Consider the following 25471-nt stretch of genomic DNA (forward strand, 5'->3'; position numbering starts at 1 on the left):
TTTCTATTATTCTCATATACTGGTGGGCAAAATGAGACTGAGAGAAAAGCAGATTTGAGAATCAAAACCAGTCTCCAGAGCCTGTTGTTTTCCCCAGGGCCCCACCATGGCCAGGTGCTCCTCTATTGCAGGAGAAAATGGTGTGAATCTCTTCAGCACCATTTGCTAAATCTCACACAGTGTCCCTGCTGCTGGTTGCATCTGACCACTTGATGTACAACGAGAACTCTTTTTCACTCTTTCCAGGTATTCATCCAGTGGTTTAAAAACTCCTCAGAATACTTCAATAAATATGCAACTGCCTTCAAGAGAGACAACCCCATATTTTAATAATGTGGATCAGAAGGACTTGGTCGGCTATTCCTCTTCAAGGGCCAACTCCGTTCCCATCATCCCGTCTGTGGGCTTGGACGAAGCCTGCATGCAAATGCAAAATGTTTCTGAAGTAACAGGCATCAAATGGTGCAAAAACTCCTATTCTGCTGAACTTGTCAATGTGAGTTCCCCAGTCAGTAATTGTCTAATAGCAGAACAACACGAAGTGAAAATATTGCTAGAAACTGTGCAGGAGCAGATCCGGATCCTGACGGACGCGCGGCGGGCGGAGGACTTTGAGCTGGCGAGCATAGAGGCGGCGAGCGGCGCGAGCGAGAACACGGCCTTCCTGCCCATGAGCCCCGTGGCCAAGGCAGAGCGAGAGGCACAATTTGTCTTAAAAAGTGAAACGCAAAGAGACTCGGTATTGACCAAGTGACTCTGTGTGGGGGCTGTGGGAGGGGAAATGAGAGATCTGTGCATTCGATGCTTTGCTAAACAGGAAGGGAGGAAGTTAAATACAAATTATTTATATGCATTAATTTAAGAGCATCTACTTAGAAGAAACCAAATAGTCAATCGCCCTCATATCATAGTGTTTTTTAACAAAATATTTTTTTAAGGGAAAAGTTCCAGGAGGGATGAAGCGTGCTTTCAGGTGCTTTCTAGGCAGGATTACACAGTTTCAGTTACAGAGGATTGTACCGTGGTCCTGTTCAGCTGGCTGAAGGCTTAGGCTATGCATCTCTTTTTCAGTAAAGGCCAAGTACCGTTCTTAGATGCATTTCTGGTTTCAGGGCAGCACTGCAGCGAGCTGCTGGGCAAGGATTCAGACCCTGGGGAACACATCCTGTGGGCCCAACGCAGATCCAGTCCCCTCTCCCCCTCTGCTCTTGATTCCAGGTCGCACCACAAAAACAGGGACACAGACACCTACTTCTGAGTTCTTGTACCTGCTGTGGAATGACGACAACATCCCTGAATTGAACAGATGCTTAACTCTCAACCTTAATTTGATGTGTCAGTCAGCCCAAGAAACTCAATGGAATCATTTAGGAGTTTTGGGATTGGCCAAGAGTAGGAGCTGGATTGGGTCTGTAGAGATTCAGTGGTCAGGAGCCCACAGCTGCTCCATCTTCTGAGCTTTGCCTATCAGAGCTGCCTTGGTGGAGAGTAGAAGAACAAGACAAAATGCAGAAGTATGTAATACAGCAGGTTTGGGTTTGGTTTCTGGTTTGGGTTCTTTTCAGTGGAAGCATAAACTCCGTTGTTCATTAGCACCCCTCAACATTTCTAAACTTTTACACTCTGGAGGCATTTGTAAGCTCTCAAGGAGCACTTAGTGTGTGTGTATTTTTTTTTAACTTATTTTTTATTATGGCTTGTTCAGAGAAGAGTCAGGGAGATCCAATATGGTCAAAATCCAGCCAATAAGTGTCCACGCTGCCTAATTTGTTCCTGCGTTCAGTTCTCCAATCACTTTATTTAATTATGGCTTAGGCTTGTGAACTTTAAAGCTTCAACCCAGCAGCTGTTTCAGTATGGGCAAACCACAGGCATGCAGAGATCTGACTCTAATGGAGCTTTCTAAGAGCAGATGGTTTCCACCAAGTCACTCCCTGCAGGGGATCAAGGCCTTAGAGAGGAAGTCTCATTCCCGGGTTGCTGTATCCTAATCACATTATACGCACTTTTTGCATCAGCTTTCGAGTCCCTCTTCCTCTCCACCCCCCCCAAATTGTAACAAAATGTGCCAGTAGTGCGATGAATTGGGTTCAGTGACACATGTTACTGGTTATATTAGTGTTAAAATATCTGCTTATTCTCAGGGGGGCAAGAAATCAACTATAATAAATAATTGCTAAATAGCCTTCCCTGGTTAGTGTCAGGAGATTGATTTAAAAAATTACAGTATATGCAGAATTTATTAAAATATTCCTTTGAAGCAAAATAATTGTTAAATTTATTAATGTGCCCCAGACTTTCTAGTTCACAAGTCTCAAGACTTCCCAGAATAGCACAATCAGTCACGCAGTGCTGTTGTATGTTGAGTCAGAATAAAGCAATATTTTAACCTCTGTCAAGTAAATTTGGATAAGAAATGCTGAAGGTGTATGTCTTTTTTTTTTTTTTTTTTTTTTTTTTTTTGTTAAGGCAGTAAAAAAAATTATTCACAGTCTTCATTCAGCAAGTCTTATTTTGGGTTGCTTTTGTGGTTATGGGGGTTCTTTTAAAGATAAAGTTGATTAAATTGTCCTGTTTACAGAATTTTCTACAGCTGTAATCTTTGCTGTGTGTTTTCAACAGAAATATATTTGAGGGCAAACTATTTCATGCCCCAGGATGGAGCGTGAGTTGTTCAGACTCCCTTCTGCAAAGACACAGAGCTTTGGTTGTAGCAGTGAGGTGGGATCCCCGTGGGGTTTGGGCTCACCCTGATGTTTTCCTGTAATATGTGGTGGCTGAGCACATTCTCACTGTGCATGAGCCGAGCTGATACGGCCCCAAGCCCACACCAGATAAACCCTCTGAAAGGCAAGGAGAATTAGGTGGGCCTCAGCTTGGCATCCCTACAATCGTTTGACTTTTCTGTCAACACCATTTGCATCCCCCCATCTCAGGACATGAGCAAAGGGAGCTTGCCTCTGCCCATAAGCCCTGTGAACACACCTGTAATATAAAAACTGGGTACTATTTAAAGCTCTGGTTCAACCATTTGCAAAGGGTGATCACAATTAATAAATTGTTCACCATTAATTTTATTGAGATGGTCTCTCTGCAATACAGTGCAGAATCCTGCCCAAAATTATATTTAAAAATTAAATCTTCTCAATTCACATGCAAGATCTTCCCTCCCCTAAGCTCTGCAAGTTCACCTCTGGCAACATAATGGAAACACACAGCAAGATTTCAGTTGAAGAAAGAACCATACCATAAGCAATGACTTTAGGGATAGAATGTGTTCTTGCAGCACCCCCAAAAGACCCAGAAAGAGGAGACGAGCAATGTATTTAAGAGAATGAAATGTTTTACTGAATGATAGCTGAAGATCTGAAATGGTGAGGATATCTTTGGTTCATGTTAGAGACACGATCTTGTACTCAGCAAAGGATGTGTGACTGTTATATGTTAACTGTTCTATTCAGTTCTCAGCATGTTTGAATAGAGAGACGTTAATATTAACCAATGACAGACTAGTGTATTATTTGTTAAGAGCATCGCTTCAGATCTTATTGAAACTGTCATTGTTTGCAGAGGAAAACAAGAAGGGTTGAAAACATCCAACTAGGTAGCTTTAATGTTGTTTGTGTGGCTCTCTAATGCAACTGTTTTCCTCTGTGGACCTTCCTGTTTTACAGTGAACGGGGCAACATTTTCTCTGAGGTCTGACAATTAATTGTGTAAAGGATCCATATGAAAGTCGTACTGAAACAGCCAAAATGGTAGGCCAAATTTTGCTTTACTTCTGGTCCCACTGAACTTGTGGATTGGAAGGGATGCAAGTCACTGAGAAATGCAATTCATTCCTAAAATTACATCTTTTCCCAGCCTTGGAGACAGTCTGTGATCCCCCTAGAAGAGGCTCTGAACTCAGTTGTTTACATGTAACATAATTAAAACTTTTATCTGACTTATGAAGTTCCAGGTGTAATCTGGTGTGAAAATTTACAAGCAGAGAGGTGCATTCAAGCAAACTGGGAGAACAGCTGACTAAATAAATTTAACTTTCTCTGAACTGAGCAGAGACAAAGCCTGTGTCTCCAGCACAATACCATGGAGGAGAATTATGAGAGGTGTATGTCCTGATCTTTTTTTTATTATTATTATTATTCCTGTTTAGAATTTCTTCAAAAACAATCCAAAATAACCCTAAACCACCCCCCCCCCCCAAAAAAAAAACAGTAGAACAATCCCAGCACTTGAAATAGGAAATGTAGGTAAGTATGGGCACATTTCATAGTGTTAACCATTGAAAAACTCTTCAGTACCCCAAGACCCAAAGCTGAAGTGTTGCAATTTTTGCAGGGTCATGTTTAGATCAGCAAATGGTTCTGTGGAACAAGAGCTCTTCAGAATGCTTTTGGTACCCAGCCACGCTCTCAGCTGCTGCAGTCAGTGCAGCAATGACAGTGTATGTTAACAGGGGATCACATCCCAGATCTGTGCTACCTGATGTCCAGTGTGGTGTCACAAAGCTTAGTAGTCTCCCATGTGGTGTAAGCACTGCTACACTGATTTATTTTGCCTCTGAGCATCCCAGCAGGGTGTGAACACTCTCAGCAGAGCGCAGTGTGAGGCTCCTGGGCCAAATGATTGGGTTGTCAGGTCCATCTGGTACAGGCCTGAGTGTCCCTGGCCAGGCTCTAGCAGCAGTGAACTCGCCACCGTGTGCCTGATCCCTCACCAGAATCCCACAGCTTCAAGTTTGAATTTTGAAAAAAACAAGGGAGTTGATGGCATGTGCTTATGACCAGGCATGTGCCAAATCGAAATGTTCATTTAATTCACGTCTACTTCTCATGTAAGTAGGGAGAAAATCTGGATTTCTTTTCCCAGTTTTTCCCCAGGTTTCTGTAGTCTTCTTTTGGACATTGCTTGAACATTTCTTACTCTTAAGAAATTCTGAAAATGAATACCAAAGAAGAACTCTGAAAGAGTCCTACCTGCAGTAAATAAATTTGAAGCTTGAAGGAGCAGACCTGGAATAAAAACTGGGTTTGAAAGTAGTATTAATATCAATTGCCTTTCAATAAAATGAAATTTCCCTGTAAACTCTTTGCCCCTTGGGAAAACAATGAGCTTATAATGTGATTTATTATATTGCCATGAATTTAAAATATTCATCTTCAAGGAGATTGGGAAAAAGCAAATATTATTATAGATTTTTCAGCTTTTGTGATTTATTTTTATTTTATTTCAGCAGCCTAACAGGTCAATGAACCCATTATCTGTATTGTCTGACACACAAAGTCTCCTCGTTTGTGGTCTAAAAGCTTCACTGTTAGATTTCCTTACAGAGAACAAGATTTTATCTAAATTTTATTTTACAACTATTCATAGAATAATATAGTTTTTTGTCTTGATGAAAATATAAAGTGATGCAAACTTTTTTGGTTTTGTACTGCATTATTGCTGAATTTACAACGAGACTGTGCTTCCTTTGTTTTGATGTCTACTCACATGAAAACAACTGACACCCAGTTTTTAGGTTTAGACTTGGCACTTCCAAATCATGGTATCAAGCAGGATTTCTGTGTTTTCAATAGCAAAGTGCAAACATGATATAGAAATGAAATAGCTACAATAGCAGTAAAATTACTAATAAAGTAGGCTTGTGTTTGGGTTTTGGGTTTTGGGGTCATTTTTATTCCATAGCAATTAAGAGGATTGTGCCATGGGAATTGGTAGTCTCTTGCAGGAGATACAGAATGTATTATTGAGTGGAAAGTCATTGCAGTAGCCTAGAACTAGAAAAGCCACAGTGGAGGAGGAAACAGTTATCCAGTGCCTGCTGCAGGGGGTAAGAGTGCTTTCATCTTAATAGGAAAAACCATTATAGTTGTTTACCTGTTGAAACTGCCAGAAAAGGTAAATTATCTGGATTTATTAATGAACACAGTGGTAGTGTTTGGTTAAAGGGAAAGAGGCAGGAATTCCTAAATTTGTAATGCCCCTGTTCCTTGGAACAAATCTAATTATGTTTTGGTTCTGTATTATTAAAGCACTGTTTCCAGTGCTTCAGAGACAGGGTGGTCACACCTCACTGACAGCCTGCACTGACTCTTCCTTGCTTGAAAAGATTGAGCACTTTCCTCTTTGATCAACACTCCTGTAAACAAGGAGTGATTTTCTAGTACCCCACGAGGCTGTTCTTGTGCAAGTTTTCCCAGATAAATAATAAAATACAACAAGACCACCTACAATTTTAAAAATTTTATATAAGAAACTATATATAATATTTTATAGCGATAATGGAGAGGAATTACTGATGACTGAAGTATGTAAATAAACCATGGGATATAATGTATGTCAGTGGTATGGAAATCCTGTATTTGTACCGTAGCTTTTAGTAATACATTCTCTTAACTCCATCAGGAGACCTACATGCAATTTAATTTTTTTTTCCTAAGGGGGACCATGGTCGGTACCATGCCACTGTAGTGACTGGGCACGGATGTCCCCTGGTCCTTATTTCTTCCTTTGCAAGACCCCCTTCTGTGCTGTCCCACGCCTGCTCTGGTCTGGCTGAAATCACTGAATTTGACACAATTCAGCTCCTTTATTCATGTTCAGTTTTACCTTACCCTCAGAATCAAGAGTATCAGCCTGACATTTGGGACACTGAATAAATTTAAGGCCTTAAATAATTTAATGCATTTAACATTTGTCTGCTTTGGTTTGACCTGATGGGAAATCTCTCCCTTGAAGAAGGATTTATGCAGCCTGTGCTGCAAGGCACTTTCCTGCCATTCCTTCAGATGTGCCACTATCAACATTTCCACTCTCTGAGTCAGCCACTCTCTGAGTTCTCCTGCCCAGCACTGGGAAGTACTGTGAGATTACAGACCAGGGCCTCAGACCTCTTTTAGTGTACCAAAGACCAGAAGTCATCTGAAATGTCCTGAACTCTAGCATCAGATGTGACTTTCTGCTTCTTACTACTAAAATGTGTGCAAAGGTTAAGGTCTCTAATATGCATCACATTAAATTATGTAACATAAATAATGCCAAAGGTCATAAAATTAAGAGTTACATGACAAATACTATTTTTAAATGTACGTCTTGCTTTGAAGGAATATGGAACAAGAGCTCCCTGTTGTGTAAATATTTGGAAACAAAAAAAATTACAAATAATAGTAGAGGAATATAAAAGAACACTACTAGTAATTCATACTCTAAACTAAAAACTAGTCCCTTGCCTTCTCTGAAATAAACAGTAGTAGTTGAAGGTTGTCCAGATGCACCAGGGATATGAAGACTCAGTGAGGCTGGTTTATAAGTCATATATCTAAGACCTTTTCTCTGGAAATCCAGGCTTGGAGTTTCCCTTGTTTACATTAAGATGATTCTTTCATAACATGAAATTTACTCCTATACGTTGCACACCTCAGCATAGGCAGGACAGAAACACATTTCAGGATTCACTTTGGCTTTCTGACTCAAGTTAAACTCACTTGCTTTAGATTATCTCTGATCTCTCCCAGGAAAGGATAAATTAATATCCAAAAAGACAAGAAGAGAGACTTGAATGCTTCATGACTCTTTTTTTCAAAAATCGACCGATTGCTATTAAGATTAGAGCCATCTGCTGAACTTCAGTGTTCTAGAAACAGCTGAGACTTTCACTGATCTTGATGGGGCAAACAGCAGGTGGTAGAAGCATCACCACCCTCACCACCCCAGCAAGACACATGGGGAATGACTGGAGAATAGGGTAGGGAGCTTCTCCTGACTGTGGCACAGCTTTTTCCATGAGGAGGGATGGATTCTGTGTCGGGCCAGGTCACATCATCTGAGAAACTTGCCTTTTGTTTCTTTCTCAGATCTTTCTCATTTCAGTGAAATTGTGGTCATCAGCACTAGTTTGTTTTTTAAGTTAGGGATTTCCAAATTCTGCAATCCTTTGAAGTGTTTAATTTAGGAAGCAGCGTCTTCCGAAGAAAAAAGAAAAATTTCTTCTGCGATTTTTTTAAACCATTGAAATACATGTATTACTTTAAGTATTTTTGTAAAAATTAGGTGTTGCAAATCTAAATTACAAATATTTAGATTTAAATCATGATAAAAGGAGATGGGTAAGACCTGTGTTTTATGTTTCTCTCCTGATCTAGTTGAAGATGTCCCTGCTTGTTGCAGGGGTGTTGAACTAGATGATGTTCCAACCTGAACTATGCTAACCATATATGTTCAAGTTAGTTCTTTCAAACTGTCCTTAAAAAGTTGTATACATCCATGATAACTTTGGGTTAGAAAGGTAAATAAGATACTTGGACTACATAAAACTTCAGGTCAGACTCTAGTGTTGCACAGGTGGCAGCTGTTTCACGGCAAGCACGGTTAATGTGAAGGCTCCCAAAGGAGGATATTTATGGTGCCTCAGCAGTTGAGCTGCCTGAAATAAACCCCAGGTCTCTGCCTGTGCAGTGCTAACCTCTGCTCCTTTCCAGAGGTGACCCACAGGGTGTCTGAGCTCCTCCACAAGTGACTCTGCCAAAAGGCAGGTGTCAGCACTGACTTCTGTGAAGGCTCCTCTCATTAAATCAAAATTAAATAATATGAGCTAAAAATTGATGGGATGGATTCTCCCAGGTATTGCCAGGTTATATGGAGTGCCAGCAGCAGTGCTGATTTACAGTTTCTGAGGCTGTGGCCCATGGTTTGACCTAATTCATTAGTTCCCACCACCTGAGCCGGGGCAATTTAAGCAGAAATGTCTCTGCCCATCAGGGTAACTTCAGAACATCATTAAAGCAGTTTGATTCCAAATAGCCTCTTTTTTTTTTTTTAACTTCAGTGTATATTCTCCTTGATTATTGCAGAGGTGAAGTTGCTTCCAAAGTCTTAAAGTTGTCATCACGGATCTGTCTGCCAGAGTCGTGGTCACTCAGCTCCAGTGCTGACAGTGGCGTCCAGTCCTCCAACTCTAAAGATCAGAGCTGGCTCTTGCAGTCCAAATCATGTATGTATCATAGAATAGTTTGGTTTGGAAGAGACCTTAAAGATATCTAATTCCACCCCCACTACCATGGGCAGGGTCATTTTACAACAGATCAGGTTACTCCAACCCCATCCAACCTGGACTTGAAAACTTCCAGGGATGGGGCAGCCTCAGCCTCCTGGGCAGCCTGTTCCAGTACCTCCCCACCCTCACAGGGAAGAAAGAGTACAAGCAAAGCTCTCCGTGCTTGTTCTGCAGCAATTGTATGCATTCAGATCTTAGCATGATCAAGCTGATTGTTCACATTATCAATTTGATTTAACAAAGTTATCTCCTATATGTAATTTCCATGCTGCTTCTCTGGATGTTATATAGAGAAGCATGGAGACAAATTCAGCTTGTCTGCATTTTTACCTCAGTTTACAATGGTATGATTTTTTCCAAAGCTGTTTAAGAGACCAACCCTAAAATTCTGACCTGCCTTGGGGGAGCAGGGTTATTCTGAACAGGTTTTGTCCATGTGCTTTCTTATCTAATCTTTCTTCCCAAGAAACCTTCTTTCTTCCAACAGCCCATCTTCCCAAAAACACCTAAAACATTAAGCAAAGCTAAGGCAAGAGATATACTCTGTATTCTCTGTAGAAAGGACAGGGGCATAAGGGCTAATTACCAAAAACCTTTTCAGCTGATTCCATTAGTATTTGCACAGACAGGTGATGCTAAAATGACTGTGTGGTTTGGTCACACTTATTTGTGGACTGTAGTGTGTATAAACTGTTTGTCTGTGGTTTGTAATATCTTAGAATGGACTACCAGAGTGACCAGGACAGCATTTGCCACTCTCTTTAACTTCCATCTTGGTTTCATTTGCTTGATGGATGTTTCTGTGACACCCCCTTGCCAGAGATGTGGGTATTCACCAAGTCCCACATCACCTTCTGGCAAACAAGGCAAACCAGCCCTTCCTGAAGCCTTGCAGGCAGTGGTCTGGGTGGTGAGGAAGCATCCCACAAGCTCAGACCCTTCTTCAGGCAGGGAAAAGGGTTTACAGTAGGGGAGGCCTCCAATGCTAAAAGTGAAAAATTCTCCCAAGGTTTTGGGCAACTTGAAAAACACACTGGAAATCACAGTACCTTTAAAATAAGGCTCCTGTCTAGCCTCCTACAGATTGGCAACAAAGTTGTGATTTTCATTTCAATTTCTCTGGTAAGTAGTGGAGTAGCTTTGCATTTCTATTAATTCAAAGCTGTCTCTAGATGGCTTCAGAGAGCAAAGAGAACTCATCACTGTGGGAACGGCTGTGCTCTAGGAAGGTATTGTAGCCCATGGGCAACTTTCCATCTTTGTGGGTAGGATCTGGGCACCAGCACATTGCCTGTCTTCGTTAATTAGCTGAGAGAAGACCAGGCAGAGCCATGTGCTCCTTGCTCACTGGCTGCTGCTGAGGCCTGGAGCAAATCCCTGTATTAAAAGCACTTAAAAACGGAACAGAGGTGATGGAAACGTGGTTTGTTCACTGTGAATATCCAGCTGGGATAGTTGGAATAACTGCAAGGGAAGAGTTGCCTTTGCAAATTATGTGCCTGATTTACTGGTTAAATAGTTTTTCAGTCCTCCCTATTTAGTCAACCAGGACATTAAGATGTCCAGAAATAAAGTGGAATGATTGGTTCCCAGTACTAATCTTAATGGCCACAAATCCAGTATTTCAGATTTTTTGCTCAGCACTTAACAAGTAGAATCAATCAGGCTTCATTTAAATAAATGAACTCCTATTGCAGAGTTATACCTGATTTCATGCTTTCCTTTATTGGTCACTAGATCTTTTCTATATCACATAAAATTATGTTTACATTAAAACTGATCTGTAGATATGCCTGAAACAGCACCTAATGTGAACATGAAGTCAGTGTTCTCAATGCATAGGGTAAGTCTTGTGAAACCTTTTTTGCAGCCGAAAGTCTTGAACCATTCACTGAAATAAGACAACTATTTGATTTCAACAAAATGGATTTTTTTGTCAATAAAATCATGGATAAATACTTGAGTTGGATTTCGGGCTTCTGAGTATATATATATATGTAAAGCTACATACACAAACTTTCTTTTAGATCACAGAAATGAATGCTCCAACTTAAAGTTTATTCATCGAAATAGCTGGAGAAAATATCCACTTAATCACATAGTCTAAACACATTGAAGTAGGGGGGAAAAAAGGTGTTCATTTTCACCTGTGTTAATTTTTTCACCAGTAAAAACAAATAAAAAGAGAAGAAAAATAATCATAGTGCCTATGACAAAGATTGTGTTTCAAGGAGTGTGCAAAGTGTACCACGATTACTTTAACTGCAAATGGAGCTGCTTTTAGACTGAGTGTGGTTGAAAGGAAATATCCTTAGAAAAACTGTCACGCAGAATCCCAGGAAATGTTTTGGTTCGATATGTTTGGCCTCCATTTTTGTGGAGCTGTACATTCCTGTCCATGGTTCTAAAGGATAAAAAAAGAACTTATTTCAGAATCAATCTGTATTTTGACTCGTTTTTATACTCCCCACACCCAGGCTGGTTTACCTTTTGTGTAAGTGAAGCTGAACAGTGTAATTTTTCTATTTAGTGCCACGAATTAGTTTTATGGCATTCCTGAATTCAGTCCTTTTCCCCTGCTCAAGTGGTGTGTTCCTGCTGTCTCCAGCCATGTCTCGCTCAAAGCAGAGATTTTATTTGTCCTCAAAGCCACAAAGAGGGTTGAGACCAATCCTTCTGAAGACACCAGCTCACTTCATTCAGCCTTGCTGGTAGGAGGATCAGCAGGGCTTGGAGTTGGAGACAACAAGGCACAGGGATCTCTGGCGTCTCAACACACAGAGAGGCACCTGCCTGGGAAGTCCAAGCCTTCTGCTGCTGAAGTCAGTCCTTCCAGTCTTGCCTGCAGCCCTCTCAGCTTTGGGCTAAATGAACCAGGTAGAAAGGCTGAACTATCCAAAATAACACATTCGCCAGGAGGATCAACTGAGAAGAGAGGCAGAGATGGCAACATCTTTCATTCTGAAGCACCACCAAAAAAAAAGCACAAGTTCTTTGCAAAATAGCTTCTTACCTGAACACAGTGAAGGTGTCACAGCAGCAGCCATGGGGATGGGGCAGAATTTCAGTGTCACACACCCACGACTAGCCAGGGGTTGCCACAGCGGATGCGGTGCCCACCCCTCCTCACAGCCTCACATGCTAATTTGCAGGGATGTTCTTCCCTTCCCCTTGTGCTCAGGGTCATGTTTTCAAGCACAGCCCCAGAAGTTTGTGCTGAACCACTCCATGGGGAGCTTATTCATCATCCAAACCCCAAGCAGGCTTTCTGCTCGAGTGCTTCCTAAATGCCTCTCTGGTAATGCCAGGGAGCCCTCAGCAATGTCCCGAGTCTCTGCAGGACCCTGACACCATCAGCTCTGCCCACGGTGTGCTGAGCACCCTGAACCCAGCCGAGGGAAAGAGGGTGCAGGGCTGTGGGTGCTCCCCAGCTCCACTCCAGCTCAGTCCAGCTCCCCCATCACTCCTGCATGCTGTCCTGCAGATCCCCATGTTCCTGCTACACTTGGGCTTCTTCTGTTGACTTTTATTTCTCTCTGTGGTCCAGAATAGCTCTCTGGATCTGGCACTTGGCTTCTGCTTATGCCTGACTTTTGCTTGCAATCTGCCTTGCTTGAGCAGTGTTGGTCCAAGTGCTTTTGAGCACGCTGATGTTACAAAATAGCAAAAAAAGAGTTTTACTTTCAAAGCTGCTCTTTCAGGCACCTCATATTCTTGGGGCACAGGCACTTGGATGAGTTTGATGCTGAAGTCCCCTGGGCTAAGAAGAAGGTTTTCCCTTTTCCTTGGGGCAGATTTGGGTGGTTGTATAATGCTGCCCCAGATAAGGCTCTCACCCACGGGCAGCCCACACCTGTGTTGGTTGGGTGGAGCTGTTTGCGTGGTTTGCAGTCGCAGTGTAACCACTGAGGACACGCTTTGTCTCCCCACCTCTCAGGTTTCTTCTCCTGGTGTGCCTGCACCAGAAGGCTCCTGTCTTGCTGGGAGGAGGCAGCTCTGGAGGTATGGTTTTGGTAGGAGGCTTTTTTTGGGAGGCATTTGGGTTGGTTTGTTTGTTTTTCTCCCTTTGCTTTGTGCTGAATATTTCCTGTAGTAGGTATTTTATTTTTTCTATGGCATAGTAACTTAGTTTATTAGTCTGAGCAGGGATTAAGGTATTTACTCCATTTAGAGCTATGGTTGATTGTTTTGAAAATGTATATGCTTGGTAAGAGAAAATCTCCTTAGATTTCCCCCAAACACATGGGTAAGACTTTTGTTTGCTCCTTTCCAGAATGCAAAAATCTAAAGCTTATTTAGAGCATGGTTTATGCCATGATAGGCACTACATGCTATCCAACCATCCCATAAAACATCCTGTGTGCAGAGGAGCACTGTGAGTTTTCAAGGGTGCAACTTCAGATACAACAAATAGGAATGAGGAGAGAAGCTCATAAAATTCCTGTTAAGAGTCATGTTTGATACTTACTTAAAATTTCGTGTTCTTATGGTATGTCCTTTGCCAAAGACTCATTAATTATGAGTGCTTTCTGAAGCAAGGCTGCAGCAGGTATCATACAGCATCAGGAATGCCTTGTGATGATCTGTATCCTAATACCTGAAACCACTTTGCTTAGGCAGTCTTCTGCACAGCAAGAACTTTCCTCAAATCACTTAAATATTTTTAATTCACACCCTTCACAGATCCAAAGCAAGCTGTTAAAGATGCCTACAGGTAGCTCTCAAGCTACAGTAAGAGTTATGTTTACTGCTAATGGGAGGCTCTGCAGTCACCTACTAACAAAATGCTTGTAGGTACTATGTGAAATAAGAATAAGCCTTACTGTAAGTATTTTTTCTGCCAGGACTTGCACAAGCAGGTCACAGTGAAGTGCTTGCTTACTTGCAAAATGCCTCTGTTCCAGTACAGCTTGAAGCAAAGATGATGGTGAAATTAATTTGTTTCAGGTGTAGCACTGCTCCCCCTCCCAAAAAGTGTTTGCTACCAATTTATTAGTACTTAAAATAGTGCAGTTATGTCTATAGGTTATGGATGTTTTTTAACCTTAAGTCAAAAGCTTGTTTCTCTTCACTTTTTCTCCTTCAGTACAGTGAGAGATGAAATTAGAGGTGGGCAGGCAGCAAAAGAACAAACACTGAACCCCTGGTTTTACCCTCTTCCGGCAAGTTTGTCATTGTATTTTTAATTTGTTATTTATAAGCATTGTTACAATAAGATTGACTGAGATTTAAAGATGCCAAGAAGAGGCTGGCATTTTGGGAGGCTCTGGCAGTGGGCAGCAGAGGAATTGAAGGAAGGCAAGGCTTGGGGAAAGGGTGGGTCTCACTTAAGATGAAGATGTATTTTGGGATATCTGTGTGCCAAGGACTTGGAGAACAAAATCTGTGAATGTGCTCCATATTCCGATAAGCCAGATGGATACTTCCAGGTCAGTAAAGGCAAGCTGGTTGCAGAACTAGGTGGGAGAATCTACTCTGAGAATAAGACTTCTTGATAATTATCTACCAGAAAAAAAGGTGGCTCCAAATATAAATTTCTATTCAGCATAATCACCTGAGAGCAAAATCCAAGAGGGATTATTTGCAGGTGGGCTGTGATTAGTGGTGCCTGGGTGTTCTTGACCCACAGCTGTATCTCCAAAGTCTTCAGATTTCCAGGTGGCTTGGGCTAGGAGTGATGGATTAAATAGATTGACTAATCCAATGGAAAGATGATGTTTTCCAGCAGTGCTGATTTATTTTTAAGGAATCAAAGAAGATAGAGGAGAGAAAAAAAAAAAGCTGTTCACTTTGAGAGATCTGGTTAGTTATTTTACTTGCTTTTTCTCCTGAAGTCAGGTCAGAGAAGACAACAGGGATTGAATTTTAGGAACTAACTTAGGGAAAGCAAACTTTTAAAACTATTTCCTGTAGCCTGGGATGGTGCTGATTCTCCCCTCAGACTGGTTACTGCAGGCATACACGTGCCTGCTGTGCTGCACTCTGCATCTCTCACTTGTAACAGTCTCTTCCCATTACTTCTCCTATTTCAGAGCATGTTCCAATGCAGTGGACCTGGGCTGCTGGGAGTGGAGAAAATATGGCTTCTCCCCAGCAGATAATAGAGATCCCTCCAGCTGCAGTATGTTCCCTGCTTTCTCTTTGGTGTCCCACATGAAGTTGCCAGTTGTCCTTCTCGGGGGTTCTCCTATGCTGTCTCATGCTCCAGTTCTTTTTCCACATCATGCTTGACAGGTTGCTGCTGTTTTTCTAAAGATAGAGCTGCTATTCTAGGTTGTGATTTATACCAGGAATAAGAGCTGTGACAGCTATTCAGGAGTTTCTCTCTTTAAAATAGAAAGATAGTTGTGGGTTTGGCCAAGTCTTCAGGAAATCTGGTGCTTTTTGATTGCTTAACAGTCTGCATTTTACCATTGGCTGTAACAGCTTCTTGGCCCAGACTCTGTAGGGTATGCCTTTCTCTGCAGGATTTCTTAGTTTGAATTGAAGAGCATTTATAAATTCATTGGTGATAATTTTTACTGTAAATGTAGACTGGCAAGGTATAGATACATAACTTCTGATTTCACATCAAATGAACTTTTTATTCCTGTCTAGTTAATTAAGACAATGCAGTTTAAATTCTCTGGCATAGAGCTTTTTCTCTCCATGAATTAAATGGATTAACCTTTCTTAGAAAGCTAGCACTAATTATATTACTGTACTGGGCTATTAACTCCTTTCCTCAATAAGGTACTATTTTTATATGGCCATGGTGACCTGAAGTAATTACAACCCAAGTTTTACTTGAAACCTTTCCATTTAGTGCTCTTCTGATGAAATGCACTGCTTCTACTAATGTCTTACAAATATTGTGAAGGAATAACAGTGCACAGAGAGAATTTCAGTCAGTGCTATCAGAGCAATAGCTGTGGATACCCTAAGATAAGAGTATTCCTTTTCTCCCTTAGGTTATCACTGAGGTAATAACATGCATGTTTGAGAAGAGGAAGCAAGTGTTCCCTATTAGCATCTGTTAGATTTCTTTTGTATGCTAGAAATAATTTATTTTATCTAGTTGAAGATGATGGAAAAATCAGATTTTGATTTACTGTATGTTTGATGTCTGAAACTGCCAGGAGTCCAAAATTCACAATGCCAAAGGCTGAATTTCTCTTTCTTGTGTTTAGAAGTGTAAAATGTTGGGCTGCTGCTGCCTGCAAGAAGAGGTGTTAGCTGAATACTTGCTGATTGTCTAACACCTGATATCTTAGGTGAGCAAAGCCTCCTTCAATCCATTCATGTGAAATTAAATGGGGAGAACTCAAAGGGGTTTGTCACCAGAGAGGAGAACTTGTCACCTGAGTTTCATGAAAGATGCATCATGAAGCCAAGCAGGAGTGGATTTCATGATTTATGGATTAAATATCACTTTAATCAAGAAGACATTTTAAGTAGCCAGCTTAATCATTGTCATCAACTTCATCAGGGTGATTGAAACCATCATTACTTTAGCAACTGATTAGCAAGAGCTGGATGTGGTCTTTCTACTAATGCTGGAGCTGCTCATTAGAAAGGTGTCAGAGGTCCCTGACACTATCTCTGCATGATCTGCCCTGGTGCTTTTGCTGTATTTTGCTGGAGAGTATGTGGTTTTTTCCTTAGATTAAACTTTCTGTGTAATTCAAAAAAATTACTATTTTGTATTACAAGCACATAAGTATTTGCATAAAACTAGTTGATAAAAGCAGAGAGTGCAGAAGCCTGATCGTTGATGATTTGTTTATCCATGATTACAAAACCTAAGGAACAATTTAAACACAGTTTTTAAAATAAAATCTAAAAGAAAGGGTTGGAGTTTTCTGAAGGAAAAAAAAAATTGCATCTAAACAATGCAAAATCCCAAAGCAATGCCTGGTGGAGTGGACAGGTGGTTGATATGTGCTCTGAGAGAAAAGCAATATTGGGCAAGATTACTAAAATGAGAGTCAGTTTGGAAGTTAATGTGTAGGCTTCTCTGTTTGGAATAAGAAGATAATAAGAAACATGATTCATGTGTAGTGTACCCCTGGGGTATTTGGGGCAGGTAAAGAGGGGAAAAAAAAGGATTTTTCTGTAAGTACTCTAGAATAGGCCATTTAAGATACAAGCAGCAGTGAAGCCTGAAGAAGGCTTCAGGAGCCTAAAAATTAGTCTGAAAAGCAACAAAAATAACCATAAACTATATAGGAAGTTACCTGTAGAGGTGATGAACCCAGCCAGCCAGAGACCTTGGGTAGGGGGTTGCTTTCTGTCAAACTGAAGATAAATTATGCCTGGTTAGGAAAGCAGCCCTCTTGCTCTAGTTTTCAGATTTTTTTTTTTCCTTTTTCCCAAAAAAAGTCATATTTTTAACTTCACAATGCTAGCAAAGAATTCAGAACTTGATCAAAGACACAGGTACTAGCAGTTTTATCAGTAATCTTGAAGGAATTTATATCTAATTAGTCAAATAATCCAGGTTTTGCCTTGGATTCTCAATGGGGGTTATTATAGAAAAACCTAAGTAAACATTTTCCTAAAATACTTCCCTGAACATGGGGGGGGAAATTGAGCAGCTCTCAGCTGAATATGAGTGAGACTTGAAGATTTGTAATGCAAGTGTGGTGATTTTTGACAAAGAACTCATCTGTATTCAGATGGAGAATGGGGAAAGGCAGCTGAGGATGTTTTTTGTCGTTTTGCAATAACCACCATGGGAAAGACAATCATTCCCAGCCCCAGCAGTCCCAAAGAAGCAGCAACCACAAGTAACAAGGAGGGCCCTCAGCAATACACAAAACAGTGTGGAGGGACACAGAATTTCACTTTAGTTTCAGAATGCATGGAAAAACATTACTTTGAAACGAAAGCCTTTTATTTATCCTTATGTCTCACAAACTGAGCTTAATGATAGGCAGGACTGAAAGGAAAGTGATGCAGAAAGGAGAGTTTAATGAAAGTGGGAAAAGCAAAGATAAAGGGGTTAGAAGGGTTCTTGAACAGGAGGACAAGAAATGGCTCCCCTACCTTATTTCTCATATTGAAATTCATGTTCTTGTCATCTTGAAAGATGTGGGAGACCACCTGAGACCAAGATATGTGCTGATTTAACAGCCATAATCCCTTCCCTTTGCAGGGCAGGAGCACTTGTGTCAATCCTGATCAGCTTTTTGTGAAAGGCATTTCCCCAGCTGTGATGGCATCTTTCCAGAACCAAATCTTCCAGGGCTTTTCTGGCTCTTTGGTGCCATATGTACTGGTTGCTGAGGTCTTGAATACTTGTTTTCATTATTAGAGGGATATTTCCCAGAGTATTGTGTTCTTCAGATTCACACAAGTGGCTTGCCAGCTGTTAAAATATTTTGTTGTATAGAGAAGAGCTCCTCCAAGTCAAAGCAGTATTCTCTGCCATCACAGGGTACGTGGAGTTGATATTTGAAGCCTGAAGTTAGCAGAGGGGATTTCATCAGGCTTCCTGCACTAGTACAGCTCTGTCTCTTTGGTGCACAGGGAGTTGTGCTGTCTCCCCACCTCTCTGCCCTTCTGAGTGAGCAGGGCTGGTGAAGGCAGCGTGGCAGCAATGCTGCCAGCACCCTCTGAGGCTGTGCAGTGTCCCTGTGCACCTGGCTCCTCTCCTGGCCCTGCTGTCACAGCAGATGTTGCAGCAGTGCTCCCTTGGAATCAGGCTTCTTATGCTTCCATGAGTAGAAGAGACTGAATCAAGTTTCCATTTTATTCTTTGGGCCGACATGCTTTAGCATCAAAGGAGTGTTCCTGCTGTGGTTGCTGTTTCAAAGCACACACTGGAATTTCATTTCTATTACTCCTCATTACTGATAGCCTGTCTCTCTTGCTCACCTTTGTTTCAGACCCTGCAGATGGGCTTTGAGAGAGGCCCCTCCTCCCACTGGGGTGTTGCTATCCATGTTGCTTAGAAGGAGCATTTGGTACCATTAACAGGCTTTTTATGGTGGCACCATTGTTTTAAGAGTGTGTTTTGGAGTGCCTGTGTGCTTGGCAATCGCTGAAGCAGCAGCACCTGTGACTTTCTGGAGAGAGGAGAGACGAGCTGCAGAGGATGGGCTGCATGGGGATGGCAGCCAGTCTTGGCAAAGCCTGGTGGTGGGGCTGGGGCTGCCTCTGTGCCCTGAAATGAGCAGTCCAGGCTTCTGCTGCCATGCAGGAGGACAATCAAACCTTCTAAATGTAGCAAATAACTGCAGCAGCAGACTGCAGGAGTGCCCAAAGCAGCCGTGAAGCACATCTGATGGGTCCTGGTGCCTTGTCAGCAGTAAATAATCTTTGTGTGCCTTGACGGCAGCTCCTAGCTCTGGTGATGAGGGTTCTGCCACCAGCCACGCTGGCCTCTGCTTAGCCAGAAGCTGGACTCGGGGGTTGCCCTGGACCTTGTGCATGGGAGCCAGTGTCTGCTGAAAGAGTGATGTGAGGGAGTTTCCCAGAGAGCAAGGTAGCTCCTAATCCTGTTTCAATTATTTCTGTGGCAGTGCAGTCACCAGCTGTGGGCAGGATTGAGAAGGATAAGTACAGGGCAGGTCAGCCAGATTTCTGAGGTATTGCAAACAGCTTTTTGAGCAAAGGGAGAGTGTGATTATGCTGTTGTGTCTGTACCTGAAGAAAGAACTAACTTGTTGCTGTAAAGAAAATTGTTGGATTCTCTGCTTCTGCCTTATTTCTATTTTCCTAACATGCTTCCTTCTAGATTTCTTTATTACTACTATCTGGTTTAGGTGATCTAATTTTGTGGTCAAAATGAGCAGATGGAGAGGGACATGCTATTCCCTAGCATGTTCTAAATGACATCAGCCCAGTGAGTTTAAGCACTGGTACAAAAAGCTGAGCGAGAATCACAAACAATTGTTGTATCAGACATAAATCAGGTGTCTCAACCTGATAACAGACCAGGCATATACTAACCTCTCACCAACATGGCAAAATTTCAGAAAGTTCATGTGTGTGCTCTCTAGTTAACCTGCTTAAAGAATAATGAGTATTTACTTCTACAGATCACTGTGGAAAGAGATGCTGCATTTTTAACCAGGGTGTTTTGTACATGTTAAAATCACTGAAACCTTTGAAAACAAATCTGCTGTTGACTGTAATAAAAATTGTGTGTGTGTGTGTGAAATAGGAGTCCCAAAGATGTATAAACATCATCCTGCCAAGGCAAAGTTTAGTGAAGGACTGCCAAGATGCTGAGAAATGATCTGGTTTTGGTCACTCTTAGCATCACTCATATTAAGTACTTACATCTTGAAAGTATAAACACCTGTTAAGTCATCCTTTTTTCTAAGGTTAAGGAAAGAAGTCTATGCTGCAGTTTCAGGAAATAGGGCTGAGAAGGGACCATAGGAAGCCAAAGTAAAATCAGGACTTTGGATGGGTGCTCGTCAAACTTCTCGTCAAAGCTTGTGTAATTTCACTGGACAACCCCTTCTACTCCCTTCATATTCTAACTCTTTAATGCTTTTGCTGCAAGACTTAATTTGGTTTCTTCTCCTTTGATAGGCAGAGAGGTTTTCCATTTTCCACTTTGTCTGTAGCTCTGTGAGTATTTGAGGACTGTTACAAATGTCTCTCCCCAGGTGTGTTGTTCTGGAGCCACCTTGCCCTCACCGCTCCCTTCCACCAAGGAATACTTCAGCCAGTGTCTCCCCCAGTTACAACAATGAAAACTTGATAATTACCAAGTACTGTTTTACCATTCAGCCTTCATTTTGCAGTGATTTCATTTAGCCCATGTTTTCTGTGTTTTATAAGAGTAACAAAAATCTTTATTATAATCAATGTATGTACTCTGCTGGGGCTTTCCTGCCTTCAAGGCCTCTTCTCCTGTTTGGGGTGGAAATTGGACTGCTACAAGTTAGTATTTGACAAACTCATGTTTATTGTTAGTACCTGCAGACACTTGTAAAACTTAACCCAAATTAATTGAGTTTGAGAGCAGAAATACCTTGATTTCATTCTGTGTTCCCACAAATAGTTTCTTCCTTCTTGTATCTTCTAAGAAAAGAGCCCAGTCTGGTTAGCCCAGACCTCTTCCTTCTGCCCACCCTCACTTATTTCTCAGGGGCATTTTCAGTGATCCCAGCCCATGTGTGAGCTCCTAAAGGTGATGTGTAACTGCTTGAAGAGAAACTGGCTGGAGCAATGTCTTCAAAGCTCAAGGGAAGCATTTGCAAAGGCAGGGATACAGAAGCCAGTGTGCCCCTACACAAGTTTTGAGGCTCCTGAAGGTAGCGACTCAAGCAGAAATCTGTGTCAGATCAAATGGAAGCTGCTTGCCTTGCAAAAGATCCCCCCAGAGTGAGAAAATAAAACATATATCTCTATTTTATTTACAGAGCAGAGGAAATAAAGCAGTTCTCTTGCATCCTGGCAGGTGTGAGGGGTCCGTTTCGGGTCAGCACTGGCAGTGCTCCCTCCCCCTGCCCAGGCAGACACTTTTGCTGCCCGGTGTTCCCCAGACTTTGAAGTTTGTGTGCTCTGGTACAACCACACACAAACTCCAGGCAGTGCTGTGAGCAACACACCACTTGGGTTTTGACCAAGATAATTTAAAGTATGGGGTTTGTGGACTTCAAAGAACAGATGCACTAAACCACAATGATACTACGGGTGTATTTTAAAAGTGTATTTCCATGGATACCCAACAAAAATTATCCCAAATTAATGTTCTTGGAATTAATATTTTGAATGTCCTCTGTGGGAGTTCCAGTTAGGAAAAAAAAGTAGTTTTAATTACTTTTTAATGTGGCTACTGCTCTTCAGCAGTTCAGGGTGATTGATTTATCAGACATTTTAAAGGTTTAAATGCAATTATAGGCTGAACAGAAGCCTGAGTAACCTCTTCTGTAGATTTTCATAACTACAATATGGCAAAATGAAGGTCCAAGAAATAAATTTTTGTGTCTTGGGATATCTAACATGTAGCACACTTTAAAAAAAATATATAGGAAATGTGGTATTAAGGGTTTTTTTCACTACAGTAGCTTTAGGAAAAACTGAGAATAACAATAAAAAAGACCCAGCTTCTGTGTTTTCTAAGCATTCTCATGGCTCACCAGTGATGTTGCACACTGGAGATATTACTATGTGGATGCTAGATATGGAGATGGCAAGCTGGGGAGGAACAAGTGTTCCTATCAGGATCATAGCTGGAACGGATATGAATGATTGCCTCTTCTGCTTCTGTCAGTAGGACATCACCGAGTCACACTGCTGAAGAATAATCTTACCTTTCCAGTTAGTAATCAAAGAAAAGCTTGAATGCTTCTGAAAACCAGGATAGACTTTAGGTTACTTGTCTGAATTATTTTCCACTCAAAGTTTATCTTTCAGTAGTTAACGGAAAATTTTCTGTGGTGCTAATGAATTGTTCAATCAGACTTTTACCACTCACCACACAGAAAATAGAGCTCCTGCAGGCAGGGAATAGAGCCTCAAAGACTCAACTGAAATTTTCAAAGCATGTGCGTATTGAAGCTCCAGGGATGGGGTTTTGGTCAGATGTGCTTTTAGCACCCTGTTAGTCCACACTGGGTTTGTATATATACTCACTGATTCCCTCTAAGTATTTTGAGTGGCCAAAGCCCAATAAAAATGTTACTTTCCCCAAGAAGTGATAGAAAACTTAGTTGTGTTTTTTTTAATAGGACTGTAAGGAGACTGTAAGTGAAATACTGCAGCTCAGGAATGTGGACAGGTTACATCTCAGGGTGCAGAGAAAGACTGATGGTATTGCTGAAACTCCTGGAGATCCACAGCTTCAGTTTTCACAACATAAGTTTCTCTTTCCCCCACCACTCCTCTTGGGAAGCTCTCCAGCCACAGGATTGCACTTAGTGCCTGCTGGGAAAAATTGCAGGAGTGAATTTTGGAGAGCAGGGAAAACAAAATCAGGGAATGGAGGGGAGGAACAGGAGAAAAAAGTAAAGAACGTGCACAGAAAAGTTAAAACAGTAAAATTTGCCTCTGTATGTTTCAATAGTTGGATTATTTCAGCAGTTTGGCAGCTGAGTTGTTTTTCTACCGAAAGTGGTAGTGAAGAGTGGTATTAAAAGTGGGGGCAATGCTTTAATTTGCTCTTAATTAAATCTTACTGCATTCTATTTCACTTTAAAATTTTCCTGGTTTTGGGTGATTGCAATTCATACTTACAATTCATGCTTAAATTGCTGTTCGTGCATGTACTTTCTATGGTTGCTAACAAAAATTTAACTCTGATTTGATAGCACTACTTTTAAGAAAGGCCCAGGAAAAGTGTGTGGTATGTTTGCATTTGATGGATTATATACAAGTAGGGGAAAGCATTAATTTTAAAAGGGGGAAAAAACCCATTTGAGGTCACATTTTGACAACCAGTGTTGCCATTTAAACACTACGGTGACAAAAATTTCTCTTACTGAAATTCATGGGTAAACTGTGGTCAAAAAAGGAAGATGAGAATTGAGGGGTTCTCCCTTCATAATGGCACCTGTGGCAGGCTATGGTTTTGGTGGAGCAGCAGCTGATTTTTGTGTCCCAGGGACCACAGAAACACTTCTCTCCTTCATGGCCAAACACAGCCAGCCTTAGTGGCTTCCAAATAGGTGAATCAGCATCAGAGAGCAGGAGGCCAACATAACCTCATCCCTTGACTCAGATACCAGTGATGCACACACCCTGTAGGACCATCTCAGTGCAGCTCAACTGCAATATCTGGACTGATGTTTGGTACACTGACTTTAGTGGCTTGCTTAGAAAAACAAAGTGTACTGGTCTCTTGGGGCTTACAGTTTTCTGGGTGGGTTTTTGTAGTTGGGTGTTTTTTTTTGTTGTTGCTGCTTTGGTTTGGATTTTTGGTTTGGTTTTTTGTTTGGGTTTGGTTTGTTTTTTTTTTTTTTGGTGTGTGTTTGTGTACATGTGCAGTGTTGTTTGGCATATATCAGCTAAATGGAGAGGAAAATTCACCTGGGGAAACCTTGGCAGGTCCTGGCTGGAGGCCAATTTCAAACATTTTATGACTGTAAATTTGTTGCAGAGAATCAAAGAAATGATAGGTAGAGTATCCAGAAGCAGAATAAACTAACCTCTCTCAAATTCCATCAGGAGAGGCAGTACAGCTAGGGAAAAGAAAAGCCAGAGAAGTTTTCCTCCTCTTTGAAGCTTTTCTAGAATGAATATTTAATGATGGGTGTCTGCAACTTCTTCCAGACGATAATGAATGTAAAACCTCCAGGTTTTTAAGGCAGAGAAGAAGGAGCCTAAACAAGAATAAGCTCAGTGTGCCACTTGCACTGACAGTTATCTGTAAGTATTCCCCTGGGATGTGAGCTACAGTTTGTGTGGATAATGCTAAAGGTAGCATTTGAAACTTGAGGTGGGTGTGTGTGGTGTTTGTTCTCTGAGTAGAAACCTGGAGTGACTCCAGCAGTGGAAATGCAGAATCCTCCCTTCTGCAGCAGGCAGGGACCAAATGGCACAACAAAGAGCAGGCTATGAATACTTGTGCAAATGTAGAGAGAGAGGCACTTCAGTGAAAATATGCAGGAAAAATGAATAGTTTAGTAAAAGCTGCTTTTTTGTCCCCCTTGTAGAAAATGTGCTTAGTAATAGGTTCATTTTGACTTCTAAAGGAATTTCTGTCAAATACAATTATCAGGGAAGACTACAGCTGCAAAGGTATCAAAGCTATGTTTGTGGAAATCAGGTTTCAGAGTGCTTTGAGATGGAAGATATTTGTCAAATTTCTTTACATGTCATCTCATGTTTCTTTACAAATTTTCCAACTGTGGTACATGCTGTCTGTTTAAAGATGAGAATGCTGCAGCAGTTTTCTTTTTTAAAAAAGTCTTTGGCAGTTGCATTATATTTATTTATTTTATTTTTTCTCTTCACCACTTGAAAGGCAGAAAAGTGAAACAAAGCACAGAAATAAAGCAGTCTGTCACACTGAAAACCTCTGAAAGATAAATAATAAACTTTATTTACTAGGTAATTCTGTTTGATACTCTTGTTTATCATATTTTCAACGGTTCCTTCTTAAGACAGTGTTGCCTAAGTACAAGAAAAGTGTCTTGATATTGTTAAACTGAAAGAAGCATGACATTTCTATTAACACACATTCAGATTTAAAAGCATGTCAAAAATATTTTGAATGCATTTAGAAAAGCAAATGCATTTCTTTCAAGTGTCTGAAGACTAATTTTATTTTATATTCTGGGTAAGACCAGGATGGTATCAAGAAATGCCTCTTATTTGTTACTTTTACTTTTTATATGGCATGCATATTCCATGTCGAAGGTATCCTTTCTCTTCATTTGGTGTCACAGATAAAATTTTAGTAGCCATTCTATACATAAATCTATCCTTATTTCTGTTTACTCACCACAACAATGACTCCTTCCTGATGAA

The 25471-nt window shown here is 41.1% G+C and overlaps 1 protein-coding gene across 1 annotated transcript in view; it reads left to right on the forward strand.

The window, feature by feature from the left end:
* Window positions 1-25051, forward strand: part of NRG3 (neuregulin 3) — a 368969-nt gene extending 343918 nt beyond the window's left edge. Inside the window, exon 9 of the mRNA XM_039553975.1 lies at window positions 247-25051. Within this exon, the coding sequence (XP_039409909.1) occupies window positions 247-754 (508 nt within the window). The 3' untranslated portion in view covers window positions 755-25051. The remainder of the gene's footprint in view (window positions 1-246) is intronic.
* The last annotated feature ends 420 nt before the right edge of the window (window positions 25052-25471 follow it).

The sequence above is a fragment of the Corvus cornix genome, chromosome 6 (assembly GCF_000738735.6).
Source record: "Corvus cornix cornix isolate S_Up_H32 chromosome 6, ASM73873v5, whole genome shotgun sequence".
Lineage (NCBI taxonomy): Eukaryota > Metazoa > Chordata > Aves > Passeriformes > Corvidae > Corvus > Corvus cornix.